Source organism: Castor canadensis, chromosome 17 (genome assembly GCF_047511655.1).
Source record: "Castor canadensis chromosome 17, mCasCan1.hap1v2, whole genome shotgun sequence".
In the NCBI taxonomy this organism is placed as follows: Eukaryota; Metazoa; Chordata; class Mammalia; order Rodentia; family Castoridae; genus Castor; species Castor canadensis.
In genome coordinates, this window is record NC_133402.1 from 68,239,504 (window position 1) to 68,252,829 (window position 13,326).

Consider the following 13,326-nt stretch of genomic DNA (forward strand, 5'->3'; position numbering starts at 1 on the left):
CTCTGGCAGCGAAGGGACTGGTTCATTTTCCACTTGCTTCACAAGCATTTGTTGAGCACAGACTGTGCCAGGTACTTGCTAGGCTTACAGAAGCCATGACGAACATGACCCACCCTGTCTGGAAAGAGCCAGTTTGTTGGAAGATCGGTAAGTCTCACATTGTGACTCTCCCACTACTTCCCTTAGGAATGTGAAGCTCTTTTCAGACGTATCTGGTCTGTGATAGTGATCTCCCTGTGACAGCCCTGTTGCTTGTATATCGTCTGTTTGCCTTGACTGAGGTATCAGTCGGACAGTCTGTGATATCATCTCAGCAGTCAGTGCCTTACGATGTCAGACAGGCGCTCGTGGGAGAGCAGGACTTCCAGTTCTGAGAATGCTGCTACAGATTTTCCCTATTTGATTGTTTCAGAGACTTACTTGACCCATGCGGATGATCACGAATTAATGAGACAGACTTTTCCTACTGATAAACACTAGAGGCACATCATGAATATTTAAGTTCATTTAGTGAATGTTTTCCCCTTTTTATTATGAGCAAGAAAAAGCTGCACTAATTAGAAAGACTTCTAAAATAAATCTTACAAGTTTGTTCTGATTACTAATGACAGGATTTATGTCTTTGGAAAGCACGCTCTGTTTTATTATTGAATGTCTTGAGTGTCAGTCTCAAAAATGATGCATCTGAGGGCTTTTATTTCCCTCCCTTAGGCTCGACACACAGCATTCCCACCTTGCTCTGCCCTACTATAAGATGTCTGACTTGTCCCTGACTGAAGTTTTGGCCCGTGTCGACTGGGCGGTAGATCATGAGTCACAGAAATATGAACGGGGATTGATCTTTTATATCAATCATTCACTGTACGAAAACCTAGATGAAGAACTAAGCGAGGTGAGTAGAGTTTTCTGCAGTTACAGCAAATGTTTTAACCTTTCGTTTTAGTGATTTTAAACAGCATTTAAAAACCAAGTTCTAAGTATTCTCTTCTTTTCCTGGAAAACTGTCTTTTCTGTAGCGGTGGCCATAGAGCCGTAGCTTACAGAACAGTTAAGGTCATCCTCTCACGCTTCCTGGTCACTCAGGTGGTCACTGTGGCCGAGGAGCCTGCCCGGGATAAAGAGTGTGGCTGCTGGGGTGACACAGAATGTGGGCCTGGCCTCTGCTGCTCACTGTGGTCCCTGCAGCCCGAGCTGCCCCTTCACCACGTCTGAACTTCAGTTAGGAAAAGCCTGGGCGAGCGACCATGAGATATACTAGTAAGGATCGTTTTCGCCCCTCTTGTACTTTAAATGTTGCTGGACTACCAGACGTTCTGAGAGAAGTGAAATGTTCTCAAGTAAATTACCTCACTGGGTATGTTTCGGACTGAGTTGTGGTTTTTAACTGAAGACGTTTCCATACAATTTAATGAAGTACTTATTTTCTTCTGCTAAAGTGTTAGAGATGTTGGTCACAGTCTCACTGCTGCTGCTTCATCGTCACTCAGCAAAGAGGTCACTTGCCGTCATCTCAGGTTTCCCATGTACCTGTGTCAACCGTGTTTCTGAATCAAAACATAATGCTAGTTTGCCTAGCCCACACAGGCCCTGGATTTTATCCCCAGTACCAAAAAAACCCGAAATCTATAATTTTATCTTATTTGCAGTGTTTGTATCCTGGCTGTGTACACACAAACACACTCTTTTTTTGCTGATTTTATTGCTCTCTGTTGACTGACTGATCTTTTGTTCTTTGCTTATACTCGTCAAAGGAATTGGCAGCAAGAGTGGCTCAGCTGTTCCACGCGGCTGAGCCAAAGCAGCTGCCCCATGTCCTCTGCAGCCCTTCTATGAAGCATACTGATCCTTCACTTGCCTTGAGCTACCTGAGGAGTCTGGACACCTGTGGACTTTCCTCCATCCTAGTGACCTTAACCAAGGCAGCAATGGCTCTGAAACTGGGAGACCTTGACATGCATAGAAAGGAAATGCAAAGCCATTCAGAGGTACGGTGCCCAGCCTGATATTGACAGCAGGCTGAGCGAGGTGTGATGGTCCTGAGGTGCCCAGCCTTGTGACTTCTTTCTAGCTCTGTTGTAATGCAAAACACTTACTATTAGAAGGGAAGTGATCCCAGTCAGACTTTGCATTTGACAAATGAGAAAGAAATAAGCCTGGTAAATGTCAGTGGCAGACATCCCTTTGGCTGTCTCCCAGCTTAGTGCCGGGGACACTCAGAGCACTGTGCTTGCTGCTGATGACGTACAGGCTCTGTGCAGAGGGAGCCTGAGAGATTGGCATGCTTTCTGAAGGCAGAACAGAGTGATGCCATGTCAGAACAGCCAGGGGGTGCTAGTCTAGGATGTGAAAAAACAGCCTCCACCTGGGAAAATCACAGGTGACTTTTGTGGAGGATTGGACAGTTGAATGGTGTATCAGAGGAGGAAAGGTCACTTAAGGTCATGAACCAAAGATGTTGCATTTAAGGGAAGACAATTGGAGGCAATGTTAATTGAGCTATTCTAAGCCCCTTGCATATGTTACCTCATTTAATTCTTAAAACAATGCTGTGCAGTGTAGCTATTCTACATGTGAGACAGTGGAGACTCAGAGCTGAACTAACCAGTCTGTTACCACACAGTTGGTTAGTGGTAGAGGCAGGACCGAGCCAGGCAGCCTGACCTGGAACTGGTGCACCTCCCCGGGCATTGTTGCCGTCAGTGTCATGTCAGATGCCTCCGGTGTGACTTTGCTTTGTACAACAAGAAGAGCAGAAGTGCTTATCACTGTACCAGTGACTGGCTTGTCATGATGAGAACAGGTCAACACAGGGCATCTTCTGCTCTGAAGAGTGGAATTCTAAAAAATAAAAGAAGAGTTTTCTTTCCATAATTTGGAAAAACCTTAAGATACATTTTTCAAATGAAGTAGGCCTAAATATAAAGCTGTCCACAAAATTGAAAGTTTCACTGTTTATATATTATTAATAGCTTACATAAGATCGCTAACGGGATAGGAGCTGGTCTTCACAGGTGAGGAAAAATTGTAACTAAAGTAGATTATTAACAGCTCCCCCACATCACAAGTGGGAGGTGGACAATGTCAATGTACTGTACACTCTTCCTAAAGTTCTCTCTTAATCTGAAGATGAAGTTGGTCTGTGGCTTCATCCTGGAACCTCGGCTGTTGATCCAACAGAAGAAGGGACAGCTTGTTCCAACCGAGTTTGCAGTGCACTTGAAGGAGGCTCAGCCTGGATTGCTGGTTGCTTCAGTCCTGGGCTTGCAGAAGAACAGCAAAATTGGAATTGAAGAAGCAGATTCTTTCTTTAAGGTTCGTCATGTTGAAAATGTAACTTTTCTGAATGGCTTTATAAAAAATTGATGGAGGAGGCATGGTGGCTCACTCCTGTAATCCCAGCTACTTGAGAGGCTCTGATTGGAAGGGTTAAGGTGATGCCACCCCAGGTAAATAGTTTAAGAGACCCCCATCTCCAAAATAATCAGAGCAAAATGGACTGGAGGTGTGACTCAAGGGGAGAGTGCCTGCCTTCTTTGCAGGCACAAAGCCCCAAGTTCAAACCCCAGTCTCACCAAAAAAAAAAAAAACCAAACAAAAACCCCAAAACTGATGGAGAAGAGGGATCAGAAGAATAAGAAAAGTGAGTTTTTTATTTGTTTCTTGAAGAAAGTGGACTTCACACACTGGTTTAGGCCAGAAAAGTACAGGTTGAAAGACTATTTCTGGAGAGCATGCATTCATGCAACCTCGGATCTGTTTCTTGTTAGCATGTCGAGCTGCTCTTGCCATGGCACCTCCCCATTGGTAAGAGTTGGTCACTGCATGGCTCATGTGACAGTGTGATGTTCATTCAGCCCAGCCATAACCTGAGCAGAGCTGCATTATATCTGAGATCCAGGACTTGTTTCACTGTGTTCCAGATGCTGTGTGGTCACGGTGAAGACAAGATTCCTCAGCTCCTACTGGACTTCTGGGAAGCTCAGCTGGTGGCCTGTCTCCCAGATGTGGTACTTCAAGAGCTGTTTTTCAAGCTCACATTACAGTACATCTGGAGATTGTCCCAGAGGCAGCCTCCTGACACGCCACCCCTGCGCTCAGCAGAAGATCTGGTAAGATTACAGCAAGGCACCTTAACCTAAGCTCATGCTTACATACGGCAGTCATCTGTCTCCTGGTTTTACAGCTTAGACTCAGCCTTGCTTCCTATCACCAGGTGTTTAATCTTGAGTTAAAATGCAGAAGTTACCCATGTTGAAAATCATTGTTGTGTCCTCCTAGTGTTCCTGTGTCACTCGCTAAGAGTCCTCAGTATTTAAATCAGTGTGGCAGCTGGCTTTCCCAGAGCCCCACCATGTCTGTGCCTCCTCGGCAGAGGGTCACTAAGTGGAACATGAGAGAAGAGACCCACAGTGTCCCCTGAGAGCCGCTTCAGAAGGCCTGCATGAGGGAGGCTGCCTCGGTGGCCTGCGTCCTATTGCTGGGCAGCCATGAGGACTCTCCCTACCCTTCTTTGCTCTCCTCTTCCAACCCCATTGGCCCTCACGGATGCCATGGCAAAAGTGGGTTAACTGAAAAAGTCACCAACTTCTTGAATAAGGGGAACTCCCTGGGAAGTAGTTTGCTTCCCAAATAAAGTAACATAGATAAAAATTACCTGGAGACGTTACTGTCTACTCTTTTTGAGTGTAATTGTCTCAGAAGCAGAAATGCTGATTTTGCTAGAAAGTACCTCTGTAGAGTATTTAAAAATTTAAATACAAGGAAACAGTGCTGATGATAAGGCTGAAGTGGATTCCAGCAGCCTTTCCATTCCCTGAGAGCAAACCAAGTGTGACGTGGCAGAGAGATAGGGAGGATTTCTTTTTGTGAATGGATCAAGAAGGGTTTTTGTTTGTTTTTTGATGCTGTATTTTGTTTATGACAATTTTCCTTTATGTTCCAGATAAATACCTGTAGTCATTATGGCTTAATCTATCCCTGGGTTCATATCTTGATATCATCTGATTTCTTACTGGATAAAAATTACATGGAAGATCTTTCAAAGTTACAGGTAAATAAAAACGCCTGTTTGTCTTTTGAATATGTACATTATAATACAGTATAAGGTTTAACTTTGGTAAGACATCAAGGGTTCTGTTAATCCAGAATTTAGCATTTTTGGGACAAGATCTGCAGAGAGGTGCACACAGGGCTGTGGTGGGAGCATCTGCCTCTGTCTGGAACTGCTGATGGGGGACTGAGCTGAGAGGCTGCACTAATGCCAGCTCAGACAGCTGTCCTCATTTGCAAGGTGTGCTTAAAAACTTTGTAACATGAAAGTGTGGCAGATGTGTAGTCGTGCTTTTATTGATGTAACCCACTTTTTTTTTTAATTTTTTTTCCTTCTATCCCAAGCCAACCACTACCATCTGTCTTACAGAGCGTGGGTCAGAGTGGCCAGCTTATCTTGCTCCTGAAAGGTTTTCCAGAAATAATGGGGCATGATTGGAGTCTTGTTCATCCTGGAGGGTTCTGACCTCAGGGATTGCACTGGCAGTGAGGAATGTAGCCTGACTTTGACTTGGTTCGTTAGGCCCAGCTGGGTGTGCATACCATTGAGTTTCAGGTAGCTCATTGGCCTGCCCAGTGTAGCTGCAACAGATGAAGGTTGATTCTGTGTTAAGAATTCTGAGCCTGAGAACTTCTGCGGCACTGGTCACCCAGGACTCGAGTGGCTTCTGCAGCTGAGAGTTAAGGGTTGGAGCAGGGCCCATGCTGTTCTGTCAGGACACTCCGCTGCCCCAGATGCATACGTTTCATGTCTGTTGTCCTTATACCCAGCTGCCCTTAGGTGGTTTCACTTTCGTTTGGCCCCTTTTGTTTGGCTTTTGAGTTTATGATCCTGATTTAAACTTTGGGAGTTGGTGTAAGCATGGCAATTGCCAATAGAACCAAACAACAAACTGGAGGCCATGTTGCTTAGACTTAGCCTCCAGACAGGATGGTGTGGTCCCCAGAAATGGAGTTACTTACATTCTTCACAAATCACTGCAGTGGCAGACCTGGCAGTGCACACCTATAACCCCAGCACTGGGAAGGCTGAGTGAGGCAAGAGAATCATGAGCTTGAGGCCAGCCTGGGCTACAGAGTGAGACCCTGCCCCCAAATCAATCACCAAAGAGGCCCTTGTTGTCTCTAGTGTCCTTGTTATAGAGACTTCTTGCTCCTGCAGCTCGGCCTCAGATCTGTTCATTTGGAAAACATCACTTAAGCGTGGCCTGTTCACGCAGGATGGCCTGGGCCCTGAGTACATTAGCAGGTGACTCAGAATCACACATCTATAATTTCTGTTTGAAAAGTGGAATTCAATGAAATTGAAATTGAGGCCCATTTAAAAGTACTTCCTTTTTCTTTTGGCAGTACTGGGATTTGAACTCAAGGTCTCACGCTTGCTAAGCAAGCACTCTACCAGCCCTGTTTTGTGTTGGAAATTTTCTAGACAGCGTCTTGCCATCTGTTTGCCAAGGCTGACTTGGAACCATGATCCTCCTGATCTCTGCCTCCTGAGATCGGGCCCTTTCTAACCCAGTGGTAGCATACTGATTGGTGTGTTGTAACTATTGTGCTTACTTTTATGGGTAAAGCCAGGTGAAAGTTAACGAGTAACCCATTTTGTACCAAGTTTTGACTATTGTTTTTGCCATGGTTTGGCACTGCCACTTGGCTCCTGCCCACCCCACCTTATCCCACTCAATCAAGGACTGATTCGTGGACTTCCAGGTTGGGAGATCCTGTGAGTGGGAGACTGTCACCCATTTCATCTTTGATCTTAACTGCCAGGAAGTGATTCAGATGAATAATTTTTACACTTGCAGGAAGAAAAGACACCAACCTTATCTTCCTGGCCATTCCTTGGTAGATATTTGGAATAAAATAATCACACTGAGTGAGATTGAGTAGTTAAAGCTCCATGGCCTCCTGTAGGTCCAAGAAGATGCTGTAGCAAAAAAGATACAGGGGAAATCAAAATGAATCTCTTTCAGGAGAAAGGGGAGGATAGAGATTATTTTGATGGTAGAGTCAGAAATACTACGTATAGTAAAAGCAAAATACTGGTGAAGTGCTTCAAGGTAAAATACTAGTGAAATTCTGAATACTGAAATGATACCTGGTCCCTGTCAGTAAGCTTGTGGCAAATGCTATTGATAGAAACAATCAGCTTCTACTCACTTTATTTTTTAATGTTAAATTTTATTCTTGGTTGTATATGTGGTGTATGCTCATTATTGAAAATTTGGAAACATAGGGCAGTGTGAAAAGACAGTACAAAGTGGGCTTTGTCCTTGTGTTCCGGGAGTTGACCTGCTTCAAAGTGCAGTGGTCTCTCTCCCAGAGTTTTCATGCTCGTCCTGTTAACAAAAGTGTCTTCTCCTTAAGCATCCTTTGAAAATGTGATTCTCTTGGTGCCGTGTTTCATCATGTGAGTGGACCATAAATTACCTAACTCCTTCCTTACTGTCGAGTACTTAGTTGCTTAGGATTTTCAGTGCTATGACTTCCCTTGTGTTGAGCCTCACTGGACATAACCCTTTGACCACATGTTGATTTGTAGAGACCGAAAGAATTCCCATTCGTTGTAATTTATAGTTTATCTGTCCGTAGCAAATCAAATGATGATATTTAAAGTGATTGTTTTCTATTCTTTATTTCTTTAAGCTGTGGGTGGATTCAGGATGACTTAGTGCTTTGTGTGTGCTCTAAAATGACATTCTCCTTTTTCCTTTGCTAGCGAGTGAGCGTTGGTCTTTTTAAAGACCTGGGTGCTCTGTGTTGTCTCTGGATTTTTGGATGCCTTCATTCCATAACATTTCACTTTTCTGTTTGTAGTCTCTTATGTGTGGCCCTTCATTTGACATAGCCTCCATTGTGCCATTCTTGGATTCACTCTCAGAAGACACCGTTGCTGGCCTCAGCGTCCACGTTCTCTGTCGGACACTCTTGAAAGAGTATGAACAGTGCATAGATACCCTGCTGGAGCGATGCCCGGAGGCTGTCATCCCTTATGCAAATCACCAGCTGAAAGAGGAGAGCCGGGTAAGCTTTGCGGGTTGCTCTGGGCATGACCAGTGGCCGTTGGGTCCACAATCTTATCTCATTTGCAGACCTGGGACAGTTTAGTCCAGTGTGACAGGGCTGCGGGGCCTGTGAACCATAGGCTTTGAGTACTTACTGTCAGATGCTGTTAAAGCATGGTGGTGGGGATGGTGTGTCATCATCGTGACAGCTCTTGCTTATAGATGAACTAGGTGATTACTGAGGCTTTGGAAAGCAGCATGCCATGGTGGGAAAACGTTTTCTTAGTCATTTGATATTTAGAAATGAGAGCAGTTTTAGCCTATAGCACTTCTCCATGCTACTACAGTAATGAAAGCACATCTGTATCCGTATTTCTTCTTGGAATTAGCCGTGTGTGTATACATTTCAAGCCACAAACCTGGCTTTTGTTCCAATGTAGACAGAAGGCTAGCTGCCAACATAGCTTCCGTGGTAACGGGCCGAGACCCCTGCCCACATGATGTGCTTTGGCCCTGTGTGTTTCTGCACGGCCTTCTTACTCTCATTGGAAAGTCCCAGTGCAAATGCACCAGACTGAAATGCACGCATTACTTTTCCTAAGATAGCCTCTGTGGTGGAAAATGCTGTTGCCTCAACTTTGTCAGAGAATCAGGTGTGGTGGAGAGAAGTATCAGCTCTACCTGTCAGCACTGAAAGGTACATCTTTCTTTTTTGGTTGATTACATCTTCTCATTTTAATTATATATGTGTGTTGCAGCCTGGACCTCTGTACTTTTCTTCATGACGTCAGGTGAGCTGGAGAGGGCTTGAGGCACCCAGAGAGGGCTTGGGCCCCTCCTTACCTCTCCTCCTCTCAGAACAATGTTTTTGTAAGTTAATGTTTTCAAACACTTGACAGTCAGAAACTCATCAGCTCAATAATTTAAAAATTTGTGTAGACATTAAGACAATTACATCTTTTTAATTTGCTTTAGGTGGAAGTTAAGATTATTAAGTGTAATTATAAGTGCTGAAGACTGAGAAGTTCGTCAAGGATTCCAAAGTCACAAGTTTGTAGACTATGTTTTTCACGTCATAGGCAGTTACTCACATTCCATAATTCCTGAACTGTCATTCATCAATCTCAGTAGTTTCCGTTTTCTGTACTGTTGGGTGCAGATATTGCTAGTTAATTGTTGGCCTGGTGACAAAGAGCCTGAGTGAGTGATTGCAGTGCACGTAAAGTGGCCTCTGTTCAGTTGTGTGACTTAAAAGAAAACCAGACGAGAGCAGATGGAGTTCTCACACAGGCACTCTCTCCTGCCAACAGAAACACTGTCGGTTGTTGCTGTGGAGCTGGAGCTGAGGGATTTCCTGAGCGCTCTCCCAGAGGACGGCACTGCAGCGTTTTTCTTGCCCTATCTTCTTTACTGCAGCAGAAAGAAGTCACTGACTTGAAGGTGTCATTTGAACAGTGCCACAGTAGCATAGAGACAAACTGTAAACACTCAAGCCAAGGAATTCTGTGCAGTGTGTGTGTCACAGAAGCCTTCGAGACCTTCCTGTACCATGCGGTGGTGACTTCCTTAATTTATATTCATATCCATTCAGTTGTCCAGAATGAAAATTGTCAGGATGTGAGAATTCTTCAGAGAAGCGCCATGTTTCTGAAGGTGGACGCTGAATGTTGCTCTAAGGAACAACGTCCACTCAGAGCTCTTGAAGACATGACAGTCTTTTCCATCCCAGGAACACTTCAAGGAAACAGCAAGTGTGTCAGATGTCACTCTTAAGGGGTCCAGAGTTTATCTTCCTGGTTTTTTTTTTAATCTCTTCAAGAAAGATATAAATGTTCTGCTACAGTAAGAGATTTCAAACTTTATTTTCTTGTTACTTTTAAAACTCATCTATGTTTCTCTCTGAATCAAATGAAGGAGAAATTTACACAGTTGATTTCTTGTCTGGCTGTTAGTAGGATGTGCTGAGTGCATTTTTTTTTTTTCAGCCAGTTTTTTTTGGCTGAACTGGGGTTTGAACTCAGGGCCTCATGCTTACTACAAAGAGACACTCTACCTCTGGAGACACTCCACCAACCCTTTTTTGTGAAGGGATTTTGAGATAGAGTCTCATGAACTTTTTGCCTGGGCTGACTTTGAACCACGATCCTCCTGATCTCTGCTGCCTCAGTAGCTAGGATTACAGGCGTGAGTCAGCGGCGTCAGGCTTGTTTCTGTTTTTTATTAACATGTACTCTTACTCTTTCAGCCAGAGTGTGTGCAAAAATAAAGAACTACATCATGATACTCACAACAGTCTTTTCTGTAACCTCTTGCTAAGGAACATTGAGTCTGAGTCACTGGTAGTGTCCGTTCAACCTGGCTTAGGTGGGCAAAACTTGTACATGCCCAGTGTCTGAGCAGCTGGGTTTTGTAGTCTTACCCATGGCAGTTTCTGAAGTTATTACTTTATTATCTTAATTGTGTTTTTGCTGGGATTTACTGTAAGCATTGTTTCTCAGTTGCCCTTCTTCCATTCCAGATAACATCCTTTGACCACTCTCTTGAGGTTCAGCAAAGCTCAGATTGGCACCTTTCTCTTTTGTTTTTGTTTCTTATGTCCACACCTTGCACCCCCACCCCTGCTTTGTTAGGAATGATGTCAGCAGTGTATTGGAGGGGTGAAAGGAAGGCCATAGTTGGTGACATTCAGTGACCTTCACTAGTGACCCTGTGAGGACCACTCAGAACAACATCTGCTCACGGCTGTTTTCTAATGCAGTTTTGTGAAGCACTATTGGTGGTGTGAGTGGCCCATGTGGGTTAATCCACTTTACCCACTGTGAGTGTCAGTCATGACACTTCTTCTCTTCCTGTCTACATCCAGGAACATCATTACCCCACAAGTGCAGAGTTGCATAGTTTTAGTCTTTTTAAAAAGTTACACCCATTCCAAAGTCACTGTTAATTCAGTAGTGTCAGATACATTGTTATGAATCATTGTTTTATCTCTTTTTTTCCCACTTATCACTAATTTCTTTCAGCCAGATTTGTTCTCTAAAGAAAATTTCTTTATTTTTCTTGGAGGTACCAGGGTTTGAACTCATGGCCCCACACTTACTAGGCAGGCACTCTACCACTTGAGCCACTCCCCCAGCCCGTTATTGTGGTTGGTGTTTTCAAGATCGGCTCTCGTGAATTATTTGCGTGGACTGGCTTTGACTGCGATCCTCCTGATCTCTGCCTCCTCAGTAGCTAGGATTAACAGGCGTGGGCCCCTGGCGCTTGGCTAAAAAAAGAAGTTTTAAGATGATTATTTAAAAGAGTAAAAATTAGTAGACAGTGCTTTAAATGTGTTGTAAACCATAAAATGTTACTTGTTTAATCATTCTACGTTTTTCTACTTTTCATATGTTTAAAAAGCTCCCATTCTGCTACTACTTTAATTAAATACAACTATCTTCCTCCCTACAAGATTTTTATTGATTATAAATGGGAACAGGAAGTTTTCAGTGGAGAAACCTGGCAGGCACCACCTTCAGCAGAAACTCAGTGTTAAGCCATGATGGAGCAGATCAGTGTGTCGTGCATCCTGACGTGGGCCCGATAAGAAAAGCACCTCGCTTCTGCAATAGTCTTGCCAACAGTGTGTACCCTCAACCTGACCATGGAAACGCTAGACAAACTCAAACAGAAGGGTGTTCTACTGAGCAGCTGTCCTGTGTTCAGCGTCAAGGATGAGAAAGACAGACCCAGGGAAATGTCAGAGAGGACCCAGCAGTACAGTGCACGGTCCCGGGTTTTCTTTTGTAAAGAGCAGGATTGGTGAAATCTGAAAAAGACGTGTAGTTGTCAGTCATTGTTAAAACCTTCTTGGTCTTGATGATGGTGGTATGCGCAGAAATATTCGTATTTTTCGGAAATACAGGTGTATATATTTACACACAGAGACAGGTTTGTGTGCACTCGAGGGGAAAGGAGGGTGACGTTCGGGGGATTCGGATGAGGCATTTGAGAATCTTTGTTCCCTCCTGCAGCCTTTTCTGTCTGCAGTTATGTGCAGAGAGTTTTGTTTCCTTTTTCCGAATCCACTTTGTTGAATTAATATGTTCTTACCTCTTCACCACAGAATCGTATTAGATATTGCTGGAAAGCCAGGTGCACCAGCCCTGCCTATGAGACATTTGCACCAGCGTTCCTCCCGAAGTCTGCATGGGAGGTTTTCTAACGGTGTAGAGAAGCCATGGTCTTGAGAAGGAACCATTTGCGTTTATCAGAGGAAGTCTTTGCGTGCTGCTTCTGGGCAGTACGTGAAGCACGGCAGGATGCCCACCTCTGTGCTGATGGTTTGCTTTTGTTTTGCTTTGTGGAGATGATTGTCTCCTGGGGCACAGTGTCAAAGATCATAACTCTAGCCTCTTGTGCTCTGTGTTGTGGTAGGCAGAAGCTTTTCTGAGATTCAGGATTAATGTAGATTTCCCCAGCGCTTCATTAAACTTTGATATAAAGGTAATTCAGACGGATAACATGGCTCCCCATTTTTCCATGTGTGTAGTTCAAACTGTCTCTTGTTCATTACTGCTGCTTTTAATCCTATGTAACACCTTTTCTCTTTGTAAAAGTCATTACACTGTACTTTTCCCTTCACACTTGCTGTTTGCTCTATGGTTTCCTCTGCAGCTTTGAAAACAATCTCCCCTTCCTTACCCAGGCAGTTCGTCCTCCCTCCCTGCCTCTCTCCCTCCTTTCCTCCCTCCCCCCTCTCTCCCAGGTTTGTTGGGGCGGGGGGGGGGGGGGGGAAGCGGACATTGGCTGTGGCAGCAGCTTCTGCCTGCCAGGCGTTTGTACACGAGGTCTCTAAGTGCCCCCATTCCCTTACTCCATTATTTGTCTGTGCAGGGTCATCCTTTTCTGTAGCTTATATGCAACTCATGTTCTTTAAGACTGTTGCTAGTTCTGTTTCATTTTCCCTCAGCCTCTTCAGCTCTTTTCATCTTGCTCAAGTTACAGGCATTAGACCCAGTGGTTTATTTGCTTTTGTGGTCTTGGATGCTCTTGTATTATCAGTGACCTCTCTTGGTACTAAAAAGGGCTTTAGTGGACATAGTTGTCCATGAAAGAAGGCTTTAGTGTAGAACGCAGGAGTAGAAACTAAAAGTTCACTTGGCACTAGGATTAATCCAGTGATTTTTAACCTTGGAATACATTTCCAAGGGTTATAGGTCAGGTTAGAGTACCTGCTTAGCACCTGCTTAGCACCTGCAAAGACCTGGGATCCATCACCAGCTGCATACAC

At 44.3% G+C, this 13,326-nt stretch overlaps 2 protein-coding genes across 17 annotated transcripts in view; one reads left to right on the forward strand and one right to left on the reverse strand.

The window, feature by feature from the left end:
* Window positions 1-12,639, forward strand: part of Hps3 (HPS3 biogenesis of lysosomal organelles complex 2 subunit 1) — a 32,139-nt gene extending 19,500 nt beyond the window's left edge. For 2 of the 12 annotated variants that reach the window (XM_020158336.2, XM_074060318.1), the window contains 8 exons: window positions 712-892; window positions 1,752-1,985; window positions 3,127-3,312; window positions 3,921-4,109; window positions 4,943-5,050; window positions 7,867-8,073; window positions 8,657-8,751; window positions 9,365-12,639. In XM_020158336.2, coding sequence (XP_020013925.1) covers window positions 712-892; window positions 1,752-1,985; window positions 3,127-3,312; window positions 3,921-4,109; window positions 4,943-5,050; window positions 7,867-8,073; window positions 8,657-8,751; window positions 9,365-9,827 — 1,663 coding nt within the window. In that variant the 3' untranslated portion in view covers window positions 9,828-12,639. Of the gene's footprint in view, window positions 1-711; window positions 893-1,751; window positions 1,986-3,126; window positions 3,313-3,920; window positions 4,110-4,942; window positions 5,051-7,866; window positions 8,074-8,656 lie in introns of all 12 variants that reach the window. The other 10 variants (XR_012443282.1, XR_012443283.1, XM_074060314.1 and 7 more) reach the window with 10 other exon arrangements.
* Window positions 2,488-13,326, reverse strand: part of Cp (ceruloplasmin) — a 46,269-nt gene continuing 35,430 nt past the window's right edge. For 3 of the 5 annotated variants that reach the window (XM_074060322.1, XM_020158342.2, XM_074060320.1), the window contains 2 exons: window positions 6,872-6,976; window positions 2,488-2,838 (listed from right to left, as the gene is read on the reverse strand). In XM_074060322.1, coding sequence (XP_073916423.1) covers window positions 6,873-6,976 — 104 coding nt within the window. In that variant the 3' untranslated portion in view covers window positions 2,488-2,838; window position 6,872. Of the gene's footprint in view, window positions 2,839-5,321; window positions 5,632-6,871; window positions 6,977-11,079; window positions 11,320-13,326 lie in introns of those variants that run through there. The other 2 variants (XM_074060319.1, XM_074060321.1) reach the window with 2 other exon arrangements.